Source organism: Leucopleurus acutus, assembly GCF_964270905.1.
Source record: "Leucopleurus acutus genome assembly, chromosome: 1".
In the NCBI taxonomy this organism is placed as follows: Eukaryota; Metazoa; Chordata; class Mammalia; order Artiodactyla; family Delphinidae; genus Leucopleurus; species Leucopleurus acutus.
This window is the reverse complement of record NC_139142.1, coordinates 121,730,117-121,754,971: the sequence shown is the minus strand read 5'-3', so window position 1 is coordinate 121,754,971 and position 24,855 is coordinate 121,730,117. Positions and strand designations below refer to the sequence as shown.

Sequence of the window (24,855 nt, the reverse complement as noted above, 5' to 3'; positions counted from 1 at the left end):
ATTTAAAGGAGCTTCCTCCAGCTGCATAGTTCAAAGCTTCCACACACATCTTACATAATAAGTTTTGAAATCTATGAAGGCCTTATTCTATTTTAATGTGTGAGGTTAAGTCAACAAGAGATTTTTGTGTGGAGATGAAGAGTTTTAAGTCTTTTAGCCTAACATAGTTTCAACTGTAGCCACGATTCAAAGATGCTGAAAAGTGGAACTAGATGAGATTCTGCTAGTGGTTTTCATTCTAGCAGGTAATTATTTTCATTACCTAAAGAGTTAAACAAGAGCCATATTTGCTGGCCATGATTTATTTGTCCTTTTTCTTCAAACAGGATAACCAAAGATACAGACAGTATTCAATAAAATAAAATAGATGAAACAAATTCTGAGACTGCGATGCCACATGCTACATTTAACCTAATTTTATTCATGCTTGCCTTGGGATGGGGAATAGATCATTCAGTAAAAACATACAGTAAAAACAAAATATGTCTTATCATGTACAACTTTTAAACTACAATAATGATGTACCTTAATTACGTCCATGCACACAAGTCTAACATTACAGTTCTTTTTCTTAAAATAAACACAATTAAGACTTCTAGGAGCATTTTATAATAAAGTAATTCCTAATTTTTCTTTGTAGATAGATCAAGCACCTCCAAAATACAAATTCCTATACACAGTGAGCGCTTTACTTAAAATGAATACTTAAGTAAATTAAGTACATGGACAGCCTTAGGATAAGCTGACATTATATATTCAGCTAAGTAGGCAACAAACCATAGTGCCAAATGGAAAAAGTGTATTTGCAAATAAATTTCAAAAACTACGTTAACTTTTTATAATTAAATACAGAAAATATACTGATTTGCTAAAATAAATAAGATGTGATGTAGTAACACTTCACTATAAAGAATGCATACCAGAACATTTATAAACGGTGAGTGAATCTTATTTAGTTTACTACAATAAACGCTGGCTAAATAGAAGTGCATATTGTGAAGCACTATGGGTGGTATATGTTTTGCCACATACTTTTGTTACCTTGAGGTAGATAACACATGTGTACCAAATTCGGCATTCATTTTCAGTTGCTGCTGGTATCATGTGTTTTTAAGAAATGTGTACAGTATGAAAAACTTGAAAATACTCATGAATGAAAAATGTTTTAGGAAAAAAATAGATATTTTCATGCAACTATGTACAGTCTCACTGTGTAAATTTCAAGGCAAGATTTTTGTTTCCTGTAAAACAGATCATTGTTCTATGAGAGAATGTTTTTTCCTTGTCTTAGTGCATTTCTTTTGTCTCCTCCTGCATTGCATTATTTTGCTCTATTCTTTATTTTTGTGTGCAAACGACATGCCAGTTAAAACGAAAACCATCTCACATGTAGAAAAAAAGTCTGGATTTTAAAAACCAAGAAAATATCCTTTCTAAATGACACCATCTGATTCAAGTAAAAAAATGACTTAAACACTAGTAATAAAGAAGACAAAACACATTTCATGAAGAATACAAAAAGAAATGTCTGCTGAGTGTTTTAGTTCAGATGTTTCAGAATGCTGCTGTATGTTTTATGAGGAATCTGAGGGGAAGATTTCATAGCAGAAGGTGTTAATGTGGCCTGTATTGACTTAAGTGGTGACCCAACTGGACTGTGAAACTGTGGGATGCCTATGGATTCAAGCTGCTTGTTAAAGAGGAACTCCCCACTGTTGTTCAGAAATCCTTCCTCATTTCCTCTCTCCCCAAGCTTCCCATCCTCTACCGGCTCAGTTTCTAGCATTTCAGTATCCTCTTTCCTGCTAAAGAACTTGTCCAGGTAACTGGTGTAAGTGTTTTCCTTTTCAATTTGCTCATCCTTCCTTACCTCACAACAAAACTGATTTATGAGAAAACAGTCCTCCCCACCTCCCACAAACTGGCTATCCCAAGAAGACTGGTACAAGGCTTCTAATTGAGCCAAATTGGCCATTCCTTTCTCCTGTTTTTCTCGGCTTACTGACTTGGATATCAAACTTTTCAATTCTAGTTGGGACACTGAGCTATTCAAGTCATTTAATTTGTCAACAACATCAGTAGGCTCATGTTGTGAACTAAGTTGAATAGTTCCTGCAATAAACGAATCAAAGTCAAATCCCTGATTCTTTTCCCTTTCTTTTTCAGCCAGTTGCTGTGACGCTTCCTCTAGAGCTATCTGGGCTTTAACCAATCCATTCCTTTCACATTTTGACTTGCCTTTCTTATCAGATTTTTCTTTGCTTTGTTCTTTCCAATTGGAAAGATCTATAATAAGCTTGGGTTCATAGTAATGATTAACTTCACTCTCTCTCCAAACTAAGTTATCTAAGTATGATGATGACCTCGTTTTGTAGTTACAAGTATGGCTACACTCCAGATCACAGTATTTGTTTTCATGATGATCTGAGTATTGCCAACAAGGCTCAGTAGAGTAACTGGTGTCAAAAGCAGGATCCTCCAAATACTTTTCACGATCTCCATCCAAATATTTTCGAGGATCGACTTGTACTTCTTCTTCATCAGTGACATCGGACAGAGCTCTTGGGTCAAGTTGAACTTCATCAATATCAAAGTTGTTATGTATAGGCCAATCATGCTCTGAAAACTGACAATCATGGTACCTGAAAAACATTAATACATTAGTCTTAGTCCAGGTGTATGATTTCATTTTCAAATTCACTGCGTGCCTTTTAGATCAAAACACTGTGCGTGCTAGGTCTATGATGGGATAACAGGAGTGTTAAGTCATGAGCCTTCCTCCAGGAATTTATAATATATAATCTTAACGGATAGGTAAGCTCTGTTACTATCTAAAGCAATATGAGGCAATATTTGGTAATTACCAATAAAGTATATAATTATATAAAATGCATATAAACATCTGAGTGGCTGATGTACAGTTCAATTCTAACACAGTTTCACACACACAAAAAAATACTTTATGGCCACAAAATGTAGATCTCTAATTTCAATCAGGTGTCATACAGATTTTCACTCTACTGGTAATAAGGCAGATAAGGACTTGATGGAAATCATCACCATGAATAGAAAAAACAAAAAAACCCAACAAGTATCCATGTATATGTTTTACTGAATGTGGTATCCTCTTACTGACACATTACAGTAAGGTGACCACACCATGCTCAAGTAGAGGCAGACTGAGACACACATGAAAACATGGGGGGTTGAGGAGGAGGGACTAGAAAAGAGATTAGATAACTAATAAGTATGACAGAAAATGTGGAGACTGGAAAACATCCGGGTATGTGAGGAAAGAACTATACACAGATGGTAGAAATGTTCATGTGGAGAAAGAAAATGGTTGGCAGATGTGTGTAAACATACTCTCAAACACCTCAACATTTTAGGAGTAAAAAAAATGCAACAAGTGAACAAACTAATTTCGACATTAACTACTTCTTGTTCCAAAGTAGCATTTAATTTTTCCCATTATGTATATCCTAAGCAGTAATTATTAAATATTTAAATCACATAAAGGCTATTCAAAGACAGCAGTAAGTTCAACAGAAACCCAAGACCATTTCTAAATTTCTAAGACTTTTACATTGTCTTATCATTTATAATTTAAAAATAAAACTCACTATATTACGGTTCATTGAAAATAAAATAATTTTCAAAAAAAAATCTTTTTCTAATTTAGAGTCAATTTACCTTTCCCAGTTATAAATGTGACTATGAGTTTCATCCATAAGCAAAATATCATCAACTTCATCTTCAATATGAAAAGGATGACTTGAAATTGGCTCATCCATTGGAAAAGAGTAAATGCTCATGTAAGGATGGGAAAGCGCTTCTTCTGCTGTCAACCGATCCATGGGGCTGAATGTCAAAATTTGTTCCAGGAAATCCAGTGCTGCAAAACAGAGGAATAAAACACCTTAACTATACTGGAGGTCCACCAACCCATAAAGAACAAAAAGGGATTATACAATTAAAAGGTAAGTTAATTTAAGTTTTGTCAGAGAAATAAAACTAGCTTTCCTGATTCACTGATTGAAAAGACACGCGTCCAAGAAACAAAGTAAATATTTGAAATATACCCCAATCTCATATTATGGCCAGTTATAAAGAAAAAGGAATATATTAAGTTGAACCATGTGAAACTTTCATTTTTGTCAGTCAAAAATGGTCAAACAACAGCAATTTCATATGGCTCAACCTAATACATAGGTCCTAATTTCAGCTCTGCAACTCACTAGCTTAGCTGAATTACTAGCTAAGCTGAATTACTAGCTATGTGGAACTGGACAGGTTATTTAAACTTGCTGAACTTCAGTTTCTCCATGTGTAGAATGGATATATAGATCGATGTCTTACAAGGTGTAAAAATTAAATGTATAGTGTCTAGTGCTTAATATAAAGCCCTTTCTTCCCCTTATCTCACTGACTAGCTGTTGTACTAATTTGTTGATTTCTGTTTCACATCAATCCCACTACAGCATATCACACAATGCACTTGATCATTTTAGGGCTATGGTGGAGCTACCAGAAACCCAATTCTTCCCACTCAGTCTTTTAGGCCTTCCTAAGCTCCTTTCCCAGCCTGAACCACTCTGTCACCAGCCCTCCACCACCACACACTTGTATGCCTTAGGACTGACATCAATCTTCAACTCTGAATCATTCCTACCTTCCACTTTCTCCATTTCCTAGCCATACAGTGCTGATAAAAACTAGATGCAAAATCACATGTATATCTAGCTTTCTACAAATTCATACATACTGTGGAATTTCAATTTGGCCTCTGCTATTGCTTAGCAATGTTCCTCACCATCTTTTTTTTTTTGGCGGTACGTGGGCCTCTCACTGTTGTGGTCTCTCCCGTTGCGGAGCACAGGCTCCGGACGCACAGGCTCAGAGGCCATGGCTCACGGGCCCAGCCGCTCTGCGACATGTGGGATCCTCCCAGACCGGGGCAGGAACCCGTGTCCCCTGCATCGGCAGGAGGACTCTCAACTACTGCGCCACCAGGGAAGCCCCTCACCATCTCTTTATGCTATCTATCTTTCCATTATTCTCAACAGATAAACCTACTTCACATTTATCTCAATCCCTACTTCTTCACTATGGTCTATCACACATCTACTTAACCTTACTTTCTGTCTCAAAGGAAAAGCTAGCTAGCCCTTCTCTCTAAAACTAAGCTGCACTCTAGAAAGGATGCTATTCTCAATTCCCAATCTCTCATTAACATGAAAAATAGCTGACATTTATATAGCCATTTATATTTTCACCTTTTCTCCACTCCTCTCTATTATATTACCCTATCTAGGAAGTCATTTCATGATACAACAAGCTGTTGTTCTTGGTTCTCCTGCAAGAGTCAGTCTTAGGCCAGGGCCCACGTGTCTCAAGGCAAGAGACAATCTGAGGCATAGAGTTATGAATGGTTGACTCAGCATAATCACCATCCTTGGAAGGAAATATATCCAGCTACACAAGAGGAATATACTCTAAAATCCCTAGCATTTGGGAACAGTAGATAGCAGGTAGAAAGAGGCAGAGGTAACAAAGAAAGTAGTCAGGCTGATGGACTTCCCTGGTGGCGCAGTGGTTAAGAATCTGCCTACCAATACAGGGGACGGGTTCAATCCCTGGTTCGGGAAGATCCCACATGCTGCGGAGCAACTAAGCCCGTGTGCCACAACTACTGAGCCTGTGCTCTAGAGCCCACAAGCCACAACTACTGAGCCCGCATGCCACAACTACTGAAGCCTGTGTGCCTAGAGCCCATGCACAACAAGAGAAGCCACCGCAATGAGAAGCCCACACACCGCAAGGAAGAGTAGCCCCTGCTTACCGCAACTAGAGAAAGCCTGTGCGCAGCAACAAAGACTCAACGCAGAAAAAAAAAAAAAAGAAAGTAGTCAGGCTGAGCTCCCAAATGTATGCAAAGAAAAAACATTTCCATCATTGTTGAAAATGCTATTGGATAGCACTGTTCTGGAGGAAATCGGTCTGTTTACTACAATGGTGTTGAAGTATGCTAAGATATAGAAATAAGTGATAAATCTTTCACCACTCTTATTCAACATAGTTTTGGAAGTCCTAGCCACAGCAATCAGAGAAGAAAAAGAAATAAAAGGAATACAAATTGGAAAAGAAGTAAAACTGTCACTGTTTGCCAATGACATGATACTATATATAGAAAATCCTAAAGATGTCACCAGAAAACTACTAGAACTAATCAATGAATTTGCTAAGGTTGCAGGATACAAAATTAATGCACAGAAATCTCTGGCATTCCTATATACCAACAACAAAAAATTCAGAAAGAGAAACTAAGGAAACACTCCCATTTACCATTGTAACAAAAAGAATAAAATACCTAGGAACAAACCTAAGGAGGCAAAAGACTTGTACTCAGAAAACTATAAAACACTGATGAAAGAAATCAAAGATGACGTAAACAGATGGAGAAATATACCATGTTCTTGGATTGGAAGAATCAATAATGTGAAAATGACTATACTACCCAAAGCAATCCACAGATTCAATGCAGTGGCATTCTTCACAGAATTAGAACAGAAATTTTTACAATTCGTATGGAAACACAAAAGACCCCGAACAGCCAAAGCAATCTTGAGAAAGAAAAATGGGAGTTGGAGGAATCAGGCTCCTCAACTTCAAACTATACTACAAAGCTACAGTAATCAAGACAGTATGGTACTGGCACAAAAACAGAAATACAGATCAATGGTAAAGGATAGAATGCCCAGAGATAAACCCACACACATATGGGCACCTAATTTACAACAAAGGAGGCAAGAACATACAATGGAGAAAAGACAGCCTCTTCAATAAGTGGTGCTGGGAAAACTGGACAGCTACATGTAAAAGAATGAAATTTGAACACTACCTAACACCATACACAAAAATAAACTCCAAATGGATTAAAGACTTAAATGTAAGACCAGACACTATAAAACTCTTAGAGGAAAACATAGGAAAAACACCCTTTGACATAAACCACAGCAAGATCTTTTTAGACCCACCTCCTAGAGTAACGGAAATAAAAACATAAATAAACAAATGGGACCTAATTAAACTTAAATGCTTTTGCACAGCAAAGGAAACCATAAAGAAGACAAAGACAACCCTCAGAATGGGAGAAAATATTTGCAAATGAAACAACAGACAAAGGATTAATCTCCAAAATATAAAAACAGCTCATGGAGCTCAATATCAAAAAAACAAACAATCCAGTTAAAAAATGGGTGGAAAGCCTAAATAGACATTTCATCAAGGAAGACATATAGATGGCCAAGAGACACATGAAAAGATGCTCAACATCACTAATTATTAGAGAAATGCAAGTCAAAACTACAATGAGGTATCACCTCACGCTGGTCAGAACGGCTATTATCAAAAAAGCTAGAAACAATAAATGCTGGAAAGGGTGTGGTGAAAAGGGAACCCTCCTGCACTGTTGGTGGGAATATAAATTGATACAACCACTATGGAAAACAGTATGGAGTTCCTGAAAAAACTAAAATTAGAACTACCATATGACCCAACAATCCCACTACTGGGCATATACCAAGAAAATCATAATTCAAAAAGAGACATGTACCACAATGTTTATTGCAGCACTATTTACAATAGCCAGGACATAGAACCAACCTAAATGTCCATCAACAAATGAATGGATAAAGAAGATGTGGCACATATATCCAGTGGAATATTACTCAGCCATCAAAAGAAATGAGTTATTTGTAGTGAGGTGGATGGACCCAGAGTCTGTCATACAAAGTAAAGTAAGTCAGAAAGAGAAAAACAAATACCGTATGCTAACGCATATATGTGGAATCTAAAAAAGAAAAAAAAAAACCGGTACTGATAAACCTAGTTGCACGGCAGGAATAAAGAGGTAGATATCAAGAATGGACTTGACATGGGGTGGGAGGGCAAAGCTGGGGCAAAGTGAGCGTAGCATCGACACATATACACTACCGAATATAAAATGGTTGGCTGGTGGGAAGCAGCAGCATAGCACGGGAGATCAGCTCGGTGCTTTGTGATGACCTAGAGGGGCAGGATAGGGAGGATGGGAGGGAGCTTCCAGAGGGAGGGGATACGGGGATATGTGTTATGCATATGGTTGATTCGCTTTGTTGTGCAGCAGAAACTAACACAGTATTATGAAGCAATTAGACTCCAATAAAGATCCATTAAAAAAAAAGAAATTAAGTGGTAAACTATAGAGAAAGGGAGGATGAAAGGTAAGAATGGAGGGAAATTTAAGACTGGGTATTCATCTAACGACACTAGTGGGAACAGGGTTCCTAGTAGTCTTAATGTGTTAATTCACATGTACTTAATCTTATTTGCTTTTTCCCTCCGATGATCATGAACAGAACGTGAGAAAAGCTTAAGATGTTTAGGAAACTATATATTCCTATCTTTATGATTCATGAAAGAACTATTACAATCCTGGCATTGATGTAGCTAAATACAGTATGATAATTCTTAAAGATAATGAGACACAATCAACTTTTACAAAAGATGTTTTTCATGTCTAATGCCCTTCTTTTAAAGAATGTTATCTTATTACAGATAACTATTACAGGAGTTAGACTTTTGTATCTTATTTATATCAACAAACCCTAAAGATATGTCTTATTTTGAGATATGAAATTAATTACTTTAGTGGTCAACAGTTTTGATTCTCCCCAAGTTCCTACTACTTTCAAGTCTGCACAAACTCTCACATTTAGCACCTAATATTACTAACAGTGATCTGCCAACTTTTATGTAGGAAGTTTGCTCACATGGAGTTTTGATCTCTCCTCCTTCTCTTCCTTGCTCTGAAACCTTTGCTTTCCCTGACTCAATTCCCTCTTTCATATCTAAATCACATTTATATTCACACCCACACTTATGTATCATATAACCCTCACAGAACCCCATTCCAGCTTAGTGAGAGTCAGTGATTAATCTGTTCACCTAGCGTAGACAATCAGAGGTGTAAGCTGGAAAAGTAGATGGAGTTAGAACCAGGAGAGAGGGGTTACTTTCTGGAATCTAGAAAATTATTCAGAGCAAAGAAACAGATCCTAACAGCCTAAGTGCCAGGCCAAAAAAGGGAAAGCCAGTGCTGAAGTTTTAGGTATACCTTAAAGTGTCTAAAGACTATTTGCGAGAATGCTACATATCTAAGGATAAAAAGCTAAAGCTTTCCTACACAAATCCTGCTTACACACAAACACACCATTACATGATGCCTACTCTTCAGTCACAATACCTTCTCGACTAATTCCCGGAAGCAGCTGAGTTAAAGGTTTGTGTGGCTCAGTCATGTCATTTCTAATGTAAACTGGAATAACGCTGAGAAGCTCCTGACGATCTTCCTCATGTACGACAGGAATAGATTCTAAAATCAGCTGCATCTGTTCAAGTTCATGTGCACCTGAGATCAAAAAAACACCAAATACAACAGGAATAAACACACTGTTTACTTATTGGTAATAAACATTCTAAAGCTATAGGAAAGTAACTTAAATATTGTAATGAACACTGGGGGGAAAATGATTTTAACTGAATCATTAATCAGCAGATTTCACTGCACTGAATATCATCATCAACCTGCTCAAAAAGCATATCTATTTCAATTACTGCTCACTGATATGTTTAGTTTTAGCTGCTTTGTTTCCGTAAGAAATTGACTTGAAGTCTGGCCTCATATTAAGGTACCATAAAGTAGTGAAAAAAGCAATGAATTGAGATTTAAAGACCTAGAATCTAGTCCTAACTATACCACTAATTAACTCACTGTAACTCTGAGAATACTTAACATGGTGATGACTTAATTTCACTCTCAATAAAACAGAGGCCTGGACTAGATTTGTGAAACAAAAAGTTTTATAGTTATATATTAGGCTCAGTTAACATTTCAGGACCACTATTAAAGAAATAAAAGGGGAAACACTTCAAGCTAAATGGGCAACTAAAATTTTAAAAAACCATTCATTTGCTTTTCCACTTATTTCTAGAAATTCATTCAACATTCAAAATTTTTCTTGAGTGCCTACTATGAGCAAGGCACTTTAGAATACATCTATGAAACAAAACTGAGCAAGTTCCTGCTTTCATAAAGCTCACAATCTAATGGAGGAAGACAGATAATAACTCTGTAAACATTCACATCAAACGGTGACAAATGCTATGAAGAAAAATAGAGTAAGCTAAGGGGGACAGGAGCACTGTTGGGGGTAGGGTTAATTTATATTAACAACCAAGGATGACCAAGGAAGGCCTCACTGAGAAGCTGAAAATTAAGGAAGTTAGGAAACACACCATACATTCATATGGAGGAAAGGAGTTCCAGGAAGATGAGAAAAGGCCCAAAGGCCTACAGGAGACAGTGGGCTTGGGATGTCCAAGAAACAACAATTAGGCAAGTGTAGCTCAAGTAGAGTGGCTCGGGGGCAAGTGATAGGAGATGAGGTCAGTGGTACCAGAACAAAAGAGTTTACTTTATCCTGAATTTGATAAGAAGCCATTGTAGAGTTTTGAACACAGAAATGACATGAGCGATGTTTTCAGAGAACTACTACACTGCTATGTGGTAACTAGACCACAGACAGCAAAGGTTAAAGCAGGAAAGCCAGTTAGGAGGTCATGCATTAGACCAGGAGAGGCATAATGGTTTACTGAACTGGCAGGAGGTGGGTAGTGATAGAGATACTAACAAGCAGTTAGATTCAGGACATATTTTGAAGGAAGAGCCTGCAAGATCTGTGCTGAGAGAAGTGAAAGATGATGCCAAGATTTTGGCCTGAGCAACTAAGAAGTGGGTCTGGTTTAGTAAGATGAGGAAGAGAGCAGAAAGAGAAAGTATGATGGAGAAATATCAGGAAGTCAGTTTTGGATAGGTTAAATTTAAGATGCCATTAGACATCCAAGTGGAGATACTGAGTAAGACCGAAAAATAAGGCTAGGACACTTACCATAGGTTAAAAATACACAGATTTCCAATGAATGCTTAGTCCTTGCCTTTATTGCTCTGTTAATATATTGAGGCCTATACTAATCAACACTTAGATCTCACTCATGTTGCTTGTACTGGATGGATCACAAACCTACCGAAGAGGCTTTAGAAGGGAACTATCACTGAATCTTTCAAATCATTTCACTTGTTTGAGTTCTTGTTAAAATTCTCTTTAATTAAATGTTTAAAGTTTAAAGGGTTTAAGATCGAAAATTACATTATTTAGAGGTTGTTTTTTTTTTAAATCCACCTTAACTAAAAACTCCCTCACGCATGTTTTTAGACTCCTTCATAGCACCAAACTCTGCAAAAATTGGTTGTTTCTGAAATATCACAGCAGTCAGGCAACAGGATATGGCAAATCAAGCAACAGGGTTGACAGGGGACACAGAAAGAATTACAGAATTTTCAACAACTGCTAAAAAATTTTACCAGGAAGTGACAAACACTGACAGAATCAGGCAACTCAGGTATCATTTAACACAAATAACCTAACAAATACTATGGATCTACAAAATATGAAATTATGTTTAAGAAGATATATGCTAAAGAACACTAGAATTCTGACTAAATTTACTGAGTGAACAATTCAGTGAATACGTAAGTTTTCTCAATTTTTTAGATATTAAAACCATTTTATCTTTTCATTTTAATATTCTACACTACAATAAATTGTTTTAAATCTTACATAAGTCTTGCTTCATAGATATATACAAAATTATTTCTCTCTGGGATAATTTTTTCCCCTGTATTTTAAAATTTCTAACCTGCAAAGAGGGTTTTACCAGTCAGCATTTCAGCAAAGATGCAGCCTGCAGCCCACATGTCAATCGCTTTCGTATAATTATTAGGAGAAAGTAAAAGACGTGGAGATCTGTACCATTTAGTAACCAATCCTTCAGAAAGATGACCCTGAAAAAGGAACAAAAATATACTTTTTACTTTAGCTGAATAACAGTACATAAAAAACATGATTCACTAAAGAATCCTTAATCTAAAAACAAACTGTAATTGTAAAATCCTAAAACAATACTGTTGATCTCTATGCCTATTTTCAAGTCTCTTGCACTTGTGAGTATGAATGGAGGTTAAACTCCCCCTGTAATATACCATCTATAAAATTATGTTCACGTGAAGTCTGCTAACCAAAGTATACGATAAGAATTTAGTGTTAGGGCTTCCCTGGTGGCGCAGTGGTTGAGAGTCCGCCTGCTGATGCAGGGGACATGGGTTCGTGCCCCAGTCCGGGAAGATCCCACATGCCGCGGAGCGGCTGGGCCCGTGAGCCATGGCCACAGAGCCTGTGCGTCCGGAGCCTGTGCTCCGCAACGGGAGAGGCCACAACAGTGAGAGGCTCGCGCCACAAAAAAAAAAAAAAAAAAAGAATTTTAGTGTTAACTCTAGGCCACATATTCAAAACAGGTTTCAGAGGAAGAGCTATTTTTCATTTCAAGTCTCAAGTTAATAAAGGAGCAGGTATGCTTTAAATCAATGAGAGAAAGGCAGGAAAGAGCACCAGAGGTGCTATTTAAAAACGCATTGCTGGGGCTTCCCTGGTGGCGCAGTGGTTAAGAATCCTGCCAATGCAGGGGACACAGGTTCAAGCCCTGGTCTGGGAAGATCCCACATGCTGCAGAGCAACTAAGCCCATGCACCACAACTACCGAGCCCTCGTGCCGCAACTACTGAAGCCTGCACACCTAGAACCCATGCTCCGCAACAAAAGAAGCCACCACAATGAGAAGCCCACACACCACAACGAGTAGCTTCCGCTTGTTGCAACTAGAGGAAGCCTGTGCACAGCAACGAAGACCCAACGCAGCCAAAAATAAATTAATTAATTTTAAAAATAAATAAAATAAAAATGCATTGCCAATCTCCTTACTGACAATCCAGCAGGCCTGGCTTTACTGCATACCCCATTCCTAATCAATTTTACTACTTTACATTTATGAATTGTTTGACAGAAACAAGTTACACATATATTGCCTCATTTCATCTTCAAAACAACCCTGAGAAAATGTGAAGGTAGATATTAACACAGATTAAAGAATCTGCTTAAGGTCATATAGCTTAGTTGGATGTAGAAATTAACTCAATTTTAGATAGTGTAACTTCTAGTTCAGTGTTCCATCTACAATACTTTACTGTTATCCATAAAGAGGATGTGGTCATCCATTTCATTTTGGTACTCAATTTCTATGTTAAAGTTGGTTTTTTTAAAAATTAATTATACTCAGTGTGAGATGATACATGAAAATGAAAAGATTTGTCTGAAACATGTGCTATGGGAAGCCAAGCAAGCAGGCCTCCCACGGATGCTTTATAACCAAAGCAGCTCCATTTTTACATTTTGAACATCAGGATCCCACATATGATCTCATTTGAAAACTAAAAGACCAGAGTTCAGCTCAGAAAATTAAAGCAAGCTTTTATTTAAGGCAAAGTTACTATGAATCCTTCTGGCTATTCTTATTGTCTACTTTATGCGAATTTAGATTTCAAACTAAACTAAGTTTACTAAACAAGGCAAAACAGAATAGTATACTCGAATGGACCAAAAAAAGGCATAAAAGTTGAGATAGCAACCCCTATTACCTTCAGATAGAACCACCTTCTGCCCTAAACACGTAAGGATATATCCTACTTTTAAATAAGGGAGAATTTCAGTTATATAATAAATATAAATATATAAATCAATATAATAAATAACCATACACTTTTAAGAATTTGTATTTAATCAGGATTCTACTCCACCTTCATTTCAAACACAGGGAGACTGTGAATGGAAAAAAGGTACTATGTAAAGTTTAATACAATTAACTAAAATTTCTGCCACAACACACAAAGGAAACATAAGCACTTATATCTGATGATGTATATCAGTTTAAAGGTCTGTCTCAGCTGACTTTCCACATACCTTATGGGAATAATGAGGATCCATGATCCGTGCAAGACCAAAGTCGCCTATCTTCAGCACCAAGTCTTCAGTATTAATGAAAAGATTAGCTGGTTTGAGATCTCTGTGCAGTACGTTTGCTGAGTGAATATATTTGAGCCCACGTAGCAGCTGATACATGAAAAGCCTGGCATGCTCTTCCAGTAATGGGCCCTGCTCCAGGACATTAGCCAAGTCTGTCTCCATGTACTCCTGAACAATGTAAACACTGTTCAGTTCAGTAAGAGAGCCCACATCATCTGTTAACTGGCTTCCACTAGGACCAAGAATTTCAAACACCTTCACAATGTTATCATGGTCAAGTCTTCTAATAATTTTGATTTCACGCAGAGCATGTTTAACACTCTGGGGATCGGTAAGGACAATTTTCTTGATGGCTACTCTTTTGTCACAGTCATTGTCTACAGCAGAAAAAACCAAGCCATTGCCTCCACAACCCAATGGTTTTAAGTCCATATACCTCGAGCCCAGATCAAAACCATGAATGTTCATGAGACTTTCAAATTTCTCTGCCATTCTGAAACCCTTACTATTGCCTTTTCCTTTCGTATTGTTGAACTTGTGTAAATAAGGAAGAAAGCTGGCATCAAAAGGAAAGATCTTTCAAAAAGGTAGAAAAAAAATAATTTTGCTTCCACAGCAAGATGGTTTCATTGCATATGCCAACCAGGCCCGTTGAGTTCCCCTTAGATTTAAAGCTCAAAAAGCTCTACTCATACTGAGAATTAAAAAGATTGCAGTACTCATAGTTCAAGAAAGGGGCAGCAACTCTGCAGACATTTAAAGAAAACACTCAAGAAACTCAAACGGAATGAAATGACATACTATGCACTCAGATTTACTGTGCTGAAGGATTTAACATTTAACAAAAATGTGAATAAATATGCACACAACAGGCTTCTATGAACATTCTCCTCACAGTGCAGATACATTCAGTGTTGGACTGGTCCTGAGCAGCATCATTCTAAGGTGCTGGTAAGCACTATTTCCGTTTTGCTTCTTTTCTTCCTTTGTTGCTGTATATTTCAACAGGAAGCCCTGGTGGCTGTTGGTTAACAGAAGATGTCTTTTGTTAGTGATCAGGTGGCTCCAGCTCACCACAATCACAATCAAAGCTACCGTCCATCTTACTCTGATACAACCTGGAGGATGAGAAAAAAGAAGGAAAAGAGTCACCACTGTAGGAAATGCTTTTTTTTTTTGGCTGCACCTTGTGACAGGCGGAACTTCCCCGACCAGGGATCAAACCCATACCCCCTGCAGTGTAAGCGAGGAGTCTTAACCACTGGACCACCATGGAAGCCCAGGAAATGCTCTTTTATTCAACTCTATAAAATGACACAACTGGGCATTTAGCTATAGGCTACTACTGGTACATTAAACTTACGTATTTATAGTCACTAAATGGAAAGATGACCCTCAATCAAAAACAGCTATCCATGTTGTAAGCAATTCACATGTGTTGGCTCAGACTCCAGATCCCACCATACTAGATTCTTTATATTATTTAGGTCATTAGCTTGTATAATTTCTTAAATGTCAATGAGCAAAGGAAGGCTCAGAATATTTTTAAAGAATTCTCTAGAATTTTTGAGGGGTAAAGCATTAGTAACATTTTTCTAAAAATATATATATAATAGCCTGCAATGTGTTAGTTTGTTAAAGAACATGTTTACTGGGCTTCCCTGGTGGCGCAGTGGTTGAGAGTCCGCCTGCCGATGCAGGGACATGGGTTCGTGCCACGGTCCGGGAAGATCCCACATGCCGCGGAGCGGCTGGGCCCGTGAGCCATGGCCACTGAGCCTGCGCGTCCGGGAGCCTGTGCTCCACAACAGAAGAGGCCACAGCAGTGAGAGGCCCACACACCGCAAAAAAAAAAAAAAAAGAACATGTTTACTTATTAACTCTGCCTAACAATATCTAATGAACAAAAGTGTAGCAGTACAAATAACAAATTTGCCGAGCATGTTCTTAAATTTACATAGGAGTGAACTTAAACAGTGAATAAACCTATGAATAAAACCCATGAAATGATGTTTAACTTCACTGGTAATCAGAAAAATTACTTCATGAAGATAACATTTCAGATTGAAAAACATTTTTAAGAGTCAGCTGTTAATATCAAGTCTGGAGAGCAATGTGGAAAAACAGGAACTTTCATACAATATTGGTGAGAGTTTAAATCAGTAAGACCATCAAAGAGCAATTTGGCATAAGCAAATAAATAAGGATCATACCTATGACTTGGCAATTTTTCTTCACGGACAGGTCCCTAGAGAAATGCTTGCAAATGAACATGCAAATGTTCATTTTCTTTGTAAGGGCAAAATATCAAAAAAAGCCTAAACTTTCAACAATAAGAGAATAAATGAGTTATACTCATATAGTGAACTACTATATAATAGTAAAAAATGAATAGAGATGGTTGAAATCACCAAATACACACTAAATTTAAAAAGCAAATGCAGAGAGAAATGTGCATGCTGAAACCAGTTATATCAAGTGCAAAATGATGCTTTTAGGGTGCATACAGAGGTAGCAAAAGTATAAAAAACATAAGATTGATAAATAACCAATTCATAATAATGATTACCTTGAGGAATGAAGGAAGGGATAAGAATCAGGGTAGGATTACACAGCACTCTTCAACTGTATCTTTAATGTGTTAGTTCTTAAAAAAAAACTGAAGTGTGACAAATTATTAGAATGTTACAGTTAGGTGGTATGTAAATGAAGAGCTCACATTATAGTGGGGGAATACAGGCAGACAAAAATGTAAAACACAGATATTAGATGGCAATAAGTGTTGTGGAAAAATAAAACAGAGAAAGAGGACAGGGAGGGTAGTTAGGAAATGCCTCTCTGATAAAGTGTTATTGGAGCAAAGCTCTAAAGGAGGAAGTAAGGAAGTGGGTATGCCTTAGGGATGCTATGTGGGAGAAACTGTTGTAGACAGAGGGACTAAGACTGGAAAGCCACTAAGGTGAGTGTCTCATGTCCCAGAAGCAACGAGGAGGGCAATGTCGTAGCTCATGTACATGCCTATGAGCATGTAATACAGCCTAACTAACCCTTACATGGAAAGGCTTCCTGTTGCTTTAAAAAAAAATTTTTTTTTTTTTGGCTGTGTTGGGTCTTCGTTGCCGCGTGCGGGCTTTCTCTAGGTGTGGCGGTGCGCGGGCTTCTCATTGTGGTGGCTTCTCTTGTTGTGGAGCACAGGCTCTAGGTGCATGGGCTCAGTAGTTGTGGCTCACGGGCTCTAGAGAGCAGGCTCAGGAGTTGTGGCACACTGGCTTAGGTGCTCCACGGCATGTGGGATCTTCCCAGACCAGGGCTCGAACCCGTGTCCCCTGCATTGGCAGGTGGATTCTTAACCACTGTGCCACCAGGGAAGCCCTGGCTTCCTGTTGCTGACTTTTGATCTTAAAGCTGGTATAGGGGCATATACAGTGCTATTTTCTGAATGGGTCTGAAGAGATTGGAAATAGGACAGCTGTAATAGTCCTTTGTTCAAAGAGCTAATCGTTTAAAGGCCAGGAGAAAATTTATCATTGTATGAAATAAAGCAGTCCATTCCGAACCTGAACATGTAACAACTTACAATCACCTTCAGGTGTGGCCTAAGAACTGCTAGGACCCAAACACATCAGCTATTTCACAGTGGTGAAGCTTTCGTACAACAGAGGAATCTGCCTTTATTTTCTGCCTGCTTCATTCACATTCCTACATACTTCACACGTGGAAACACAAGATTCTGAAAAATAAAATAAGGTAACAGCATTTGCCTCAATCTGAGCAAATGCTTCAATTCTGAGAAATCCACAAACATTAAAAATAATGTGTGAAGGAGAAACTGATGACACTAATAACTCAGAGACTAAGTAGATAAATGATCCTAATGGCAATAGCTTATTTAATAAAAACTGATTATTTACTATCCCTGAGTTATTTTAATAAATATGAGTGTTTCTTACATCTACTTAATATTGTGAAAGACGTTAATAGCATAATAGCTTTCTTCGTTTCACTATGACAGAGATGGTTTCTTCTGCATGCAAGTATTTTGTCTGCTTCTCAGAAATAAAAAAATAAACACAGACTCCGCAGACTCCGAAAAATTCTGTAGCTTATCAGTCTATTTGTAGTAAAACATTTAAAAGTTAAATTAAGGTTTACAAATAAACTTTTAAATAAAAAAAAATACTTCAGATTTTTAAAGGGCTTTAATTAATATTGTGTGCCTCCCCCCACTCCAATTTTTTCTATTTGTATACATCTTGATTCTTCCTGTTCCCTACCAAATATCTTAGAAAAAAATCAGTATATGTCAGGACTTCCCCGGTGGTCCAGTGGGTAAGACTCCATGATCCCTATGAAGGGGGCTGGGATTCAATCCCTGGTTGGGGAACTAAATCCTGCATGCATGCCACTACTATGAGTCTGCATGTGGCAACTAAAAGATCCTGCGTGCCACAACTAAGACCCAGTGCAGCCTAAGTAAATAAATAAATAAATAACAATGATTCTTAAAAAAAAAAATAATTGTTCATTAAAAAAAGTATTTTTCAAAGGCTGTCCACTGTTTCTGAAATTTACATTTCTAGTGTCCATGTGAAATAGAATGTTTGTTCACACCTACCTTCTTGCCCAACATAGACAATTCCTTAAAGCTCAGTCAAGTTTTAAGTTTTTGATAAAGGTACATTTTTATGTCAGTTTAACAGACTTGACATAAGAACAGTAAAACCTCTAGGTACTCTCTTAAGCTTCTAGTTTACTAATATAGCAATCATGGGCAAGCAGAAATAAGGCTTTGCTAAAAACAACACCACTGGGACTTCCCTGGTAGTCCTATGGTAAAGAATCCACCTTGCAATGCAGGGGGCGTGGGTTCGATCCCTGGTTGGGGAACTAAGATCCTGCGTGCCCTGGGACAACTAAGCCTGCGAGCCTCAACAAGAGAGCCCACGCGCTGCAACCTACAGAGCCCCCGCACTCTGGAGCCCGTGTACCACAACTAGAGAGAGAAAACTCGCACACCACAACTAGAGAGAGAAAACCCAACCGCCACTAGAGAGAGAAAACCCGCACACCACAACTAGAGAGAAACCCAAGCGCCGGAATGAAGAGATCCCGCATGCCTCAACAAAGATCTCATGTTCCTCAACGAAGACCCGACGTGCCCCCGCCCCACGAAAAAAAACACCACTATCATCCAAGAGCACGACAGTAGGAACTGCAGCCAGATTATGAGAGAGACATCTTTACTCAGATTATGAGAGATCTCTGCTCAAGACCTCCAACCACAACTGCCCCCTTTCAATTTCAGTGAGACCAAGAAGCACTACAGAGCAGAAACAAGTGGAAGGATGAGAATGCCTCTTCAGAAATCTCAATGACTGGTCAGCATTTACAGGGGTAAAGAGTGGGTAAAAATTCATCTTGGGGAAGGCAGGAGTTTTACCTACGCTGAGAACTGCAGAGTTCTCTTTATAGATTCAGATGATGACTATATTGAAAGCCTTAAGCAGACTTTACAGAAATTAGACCAATCTAAAGAAACAAGGTAATATTTATCAACAAAACTGTAATTCCACTAGACAGTGAGGACTGTACCAATAAAAAATTGGGGGGGGGGGTAAAGGAGAATATCCCATTATTTACAATAGTGCTTGCTCAGTAAGTTGCCTCACTGTCTGTGAGTAGTACTCTTTGAAGTCCTTCAGTATCTATTAGACCAAAAGCTATTTATTTAGCACCTTTTCATCCAGGAGCTTGAAGAATAAGCTCACGTTAAACAGTAAGTTGGAGGTAATGTTATACCTCTGCATGATAAAGTAGATCCAGTAAATGTTTCCAATTCAGTCCCACTCCATTCAGCAAGTATTTGCTAATTATATGTTATGTACTTGTCAATATACTAAGCACTGGGGATAAAATGGTAAGTAAAAATAGGCTTGGGCCCTGCCCTCATGGAGTTTATGGTATGGTTGGAGACAAACAATAAACTAACAATATGAAAAAGGTGAATGCAGAAGGGAAAAATGGTTCCAGATGGTACAGGATGGTATGAGAGCCTAGACACTGGGGGATCTGACCTAATTAGAGGTCAGGATATATGCCTCTGGAAGCCCTAAAAAGCCAGAGGTCTCCCATGCTCCTCCTTAGTGACCATGAAAACAGCTTCTTCCTTATCACCTTGACCCTCATGGCAGTTATATTCCAAATCCTGATCTCTCCAATCACCTCCATCTTTCATATCCATCAGGGAGTTCCATGGGCATGCACATGCAACTCAACTGGATCAGCAGATTACTCATCAGAGCATTCTCCATCCACATCACCAACCTCTAGAAATGTCTCATTTATACCATTTTCTCCACCATCTTTCACGTTTAACCCCATAAAAGCAAAGTTCAAGGCTTAGACTCTGGAAGGATCTGTGATTCTATATTCCTTTTGCACTTTCCACACACTTCAAGGGAGGAAAGGGAAAACTATGACAGGACAGTAACTTAAAAATGACCCTTCCCACCACCTTTGCAATTTCTGCCTCCAAATATTACCCGTTCCTACCAACATCAGGGTTGACACTGCGTTTGTTGCTTGGAGAGAGATCACTGGTTAAGTTTTAATTAGCTGAATCAATGTTGTTTTGTTTTTAACAATTTGGTAAATAAAATGAAGTACAAAGAATGATTTATAAGGATGAAACTGGCTCTTTGGTTTTCTTTCAGTGATTCACCATAACATGGAAGTAAAAGCTCTCTATGTAGCCCAGGCTGGGTACCAGTTTCCAACATTTACATGCAGTTTCCTGAAGCTGCATTAGCCACAACTGTTGCCTCAAGCTCTCCTTTCTTCCTGAAATTGTCTCCTGCTTTCAGTCAGTTAGCCTACCCCTACACCAAGAGAAATGCAGGTACTCTGAGTCAAGCCTAACTGTATGAAGTAAAGTTATAAAATGCAAAAGAAAGAAAAGACAGTAGAATAACTTCACTCTGCCCCATCTCCACATTCTACAGAAATTGGATTTTCTTTCCTTTCTTATCCAGGAACAACCTGGTCAGTGTCACAAAGTACAAAGTTTGAGGTGAGGGCCTTAAACATAAAGGTTATTTGTCCGGTTTTCTCTTCCATCTTCTATTCTGCTGCTTCTGAGGTTAAATGCTGACTTGGGTCATCTGGCCTGATCATACTCACTCAAACACCCCCCCCCCACCCCCCGAGCTCTTGCCTATTTAGCTCTTTTCCAGGGTGAAGTGAGTAATTTGAGTTAACTGGCATTCAGCCAGCCTCACATCTCCTCAGCCAAAACCCAGCTGCTTTTGGAGAGAAGGGAAAGGTTGAGTTCTGCTTACATTCACCTACGACTGTCTCCTAACCCTGGCACAGAGAGGTGTTGTTATAGCAAATTCACCCTTCCCGAAGATCATGTTCTCAAGCTCTCATCGAAGATACTAAGTTTCTAGGGCAGAGAAGGCCAAAGGGTACAGCTTAACTGCTTGCTTATATACATTCTTGACAAAGCCCTCACTCCTAATGTAGGGTAGCCCTCAGAGTTACCAGGGACCCCTCTCAGGATTTAGACCTAGAGGAGGTCCAAAGTGCAAACCAGTGTCAGTGAATCATCTTAGGAACCTGGCTGGTGTGGGAAGGAGGACCTTAACACTTGAGCCCTGAAGACTAACAGGCTTTGCCTGCTCTCAGTAACTACTGTAAGCTACACAGAAGCACTCTCAAAGATGGATGATTACATAGCTTCTAATAAAATATCCAGTTTTTTAAAAACTCCTCTTCTACTCCTAACTTCTGTTCTTAAATTGTCTGTAACTTTGCCTAAATAACACTCAGCCATTTAAAAGGCCATTATAAAATAAATGTCATTGTTTACTTTGATGTTCATTTCTAGTTGCTATTTAATTTACTCTAAGTACCTATATTGGAATATTTGAACTTCACAGACCAGATAAACAAGTCAAAGAATCTCTCTAAAGACGCTTCCAATTCTAAAAGTCTATGATTTATGAAAGCACCATATAAGTCTTTTATTTCACTAGTTTTTGCTCCCACTTATTATGGTGGGATGCCCAGAATGGTGGAAATGTGATTGAAATTACTATAAACCTAACATTAAACAAACATGATCCCTTCTAGAAATTTATGGCTGGAAAATTTTTAATGACTGTAATAACCCTTCATCCCTCTCCTATCCTCTTCCTGCCTAAGCCCTCATTTCTCTGACTCCTCTCCTAACTAATGGTAAGGAAACACTTGAGGCAAATATATAAGTAGGAGACAAGTAGGCAGCCTCCTTCTTCAAGTACCTTTGGAAATCTGAAGACTCCAACCAAACAAAAATGAATATAAATTTCTGTAGTAGTAGTCAAGATAGGTTATGCAGTGTTACAGTAACCGATAACCCTAAAATATCAGTGACTTAAACTTTTAAGTCCAGCTCATGCAACAAGACCAACATAGCTGTTATCTAAACTCTTTAAGTAGCTACCATCTCTGTCACTGCCACTCAGTGTGCCAGAGGGAAAGAAGAAGGAATATCGCACTGGTGCCTAAACCTTCGTCTAAAAATGATACACTTCACTTCTACTCACATTTTACTGACCAAAGCAGGTCACACTGTCCCACCTACTTCAAGGCAGTAGGGAAATGCAATCCCAACATGGCCCAGAAGCAGAGAGAACCTAGATTGTTTCGAACAGCTTTCACTAAAAGAGCTTCAATTCTTCCATCCATCTGCTACATTTTTTTTTTTTTTTTTTTTGCGGTACGCAGGCCTCTCACTGTTGTGGCCTCTCCCCGTTGTGGAGCACAGGCTCCAGACGCGCAGGCCCGGCGGCCATGGCTCACGGGCCCAGCCGCTCCGCGGCATGTGGGATCTTCCCAGACCGGGGCACGAACCCGTGTCCCCTGCATCGGCAGGCGGACTCTCAACCACTGCGCCACCAGGGAAGCCCCATCCACTACATTTTTATTCAACAAAACCTTTAGTGCTTACCAAATGCCAGGCATTCTTTTAGGCATTAAGGTACACAAGGGGTCAAAAAACAAAACAAAACAAAACAAAACAACCTCGTGGAGCACATATTCACTCCTAGAGCATCACAGTAACAACAGACTCCATTGTAGTACATTCCTCCCTGTCCCACTAGGCCTTCTTTCTCTCTTCTCTTTTCTAATAGCATTTTCCTTCCTTTGTCTTTGGCCATCCACCCCCAATCTCATCTAATCTCTAATCTTCAAATCCTATCTTCATTTTCTAGGGCACCACTCCCTTCCCCTTTGTTGTAGCTGTATTTTAAAATAAAAGGTTTGGGGCTTCCCTGGTGGCGCAGTGGTTGAGAGTCTGCCTGCTGATGCAGGGGACACGGGTTCGTGCCCCGGTCCGGGAGGATCCCACATGCCGCGGAGCAGCTGGGCCCGTGAGCCATGGCCGCTGAGCCTGCGCGTCTGGAGCCTGTGCTCCACAACGAGAGAGGCCACAGCAGTGAGGCCCGCGTACCAATAAATAAAATAATAATAAAATAAAATAAAATAAAAGGTTTGGAACTAAGTAGCTTTACTGACATTTTCTGATCATAGCTCCTGGTACTTAGTAAGCACCTTAAAAACTACTGAATGAATTAATGTAAATAACATATTCTACTTGATAGTAGAAAGTTTTGGACAAGCTCTACCCTCAATTTTTCAAAATCTGATCACATTCTGACCTACCAAGTGGGAACATCAGTGATGACTCCTAAATATGGTACTTTCCTTTCCATGCATTCCCCCAAGAGCCTCACCCTATGGTGAACACATAGGTCTGCCAACATCTGAAGAAAGCAACTGATTTCAACCCACTCAGACTGAAGAAACAAAAACACTTCAGCTTTGTTATAGCTCCTGGTTTGTTTTGCTGAGGTAGTGGAGAGGGACTGTGCCACTGAAATAGTATCCTATATAACCAGATGAGTAGGATTCTATAAAAAGTCCTACTAGCCTATATGACAGCAAGTAGGTATCATGAAGATATGCAAGACCCTGACATTACTCTGATTTTACTGTTCTTTACTCCATCCTAGTAGGGTCTATGGCATCTAGCACCACAGCTTTCCAGACTATACATCAAATATAACAGCTGTCACTTTTGAGCTAACCCTGGTGAGGGTCTGAAGAAGGCCACATTGTGCAAGACCACACAAAACATTTCTGGACCCTCATCAAATGGAGACAACCACATGCTTGGTTAGAGAGTCCCCAACATTTTTTTTTTAAGAGATAGCCTTTTTTTAATTTTTAATTTTATTTATTTATTTTTGGCTCTGTTGGGTCTTTGTTGCTGCACGTGGACTTTCTCTAGTTGTGGCAAGCGGGGGCTACTCTTGGTTGCGGTCCGCAGGCTTATTGCGGTGGCTTCTCTTGTTGCAGAGCATGGGCTCTAGGCACACGGGCTTCAGTAGTTATAGCACGTGGGTTCAGTAGTTGTGGCACACAGGCTTAGTTCCCCGCGTCATGGGGAATCTTTTCGGACCAGGGCTCGAACACGTGTCCCCTGCATTGGCAGGTGGATTCTTAACCACTGTGCCACCAGGGAAGTCCCCCCAAATTTTAAAAAAATGATTCAGAATGGCATATAACTTTTCTGGAATATCTTTCCTCCTTTGTTTCTCATTTTCTCCGGACTTGAACAAAGCTTGCAAAATAAAAAATCATGTAAGTTTCCTTTCAGATTCACACTATGGTTTGGCACTGCTGAAAAATTCCTGTCTGATTTCACTAACCCCATACTAAAAACAAAAACAAAGAAACATGAAGAGATCTGAAGTCTAGTCCAGGATCTGTGGCTAAATTAGCTTTGTAATCA

At 38.9% G+C, this 24,855-nt stretch overlaps 1 protein-coding gene across 3 annotated transcripts in view; it reads right to left on the bottom strand.

Annotated features, from left to right (window-relative positions):
• Positions 1 to 296: 296 nt before the first annotated feature.
• MAPK6 (mitogen-activated protein kinase 6) overlaps positions 297 to 24,855 on the bottom strand; it is a 35,855-nt gene continuing 11,296 nt past the window's right edge. For 2 of the 3 annotated variants that reach the window (XM_082847125.1, XM_082847126.1), the window contains exons 2-6: positions 13,953 to 15,133; positions 11,800 to 11,944; positions 9,287 to 9,451; positions 3,694 to 3,895; positions 297 to 2,642 (exon numbers count right to left, since the gene is read on the bottom strand). In XM_082847125.1, the coding sequence (XP_082703251.1) occupies positions 1,541 to 2,642; positions 3,694 to 3,895; positions 9,287 to 9,451; positions 11,800 to 11,944; positions 13,953 to 14,507 (2,169 nt within the window). In that variant the 5' untranslated portion in view covers positions 14,508 to 15,133 and the 3' untranslated portion in view covers positions 297 to 1,540. The remainder of the gene's footprint in view (positions 2,643 to 3,693; positions 3,896 to 9,286; positions 9,452 to 11,799; positions 11,945 to 13,952; positions 15,134 to 24,855) is intronic. The other variant, XM_082847127.1, reaches the window with a different exon arrangement.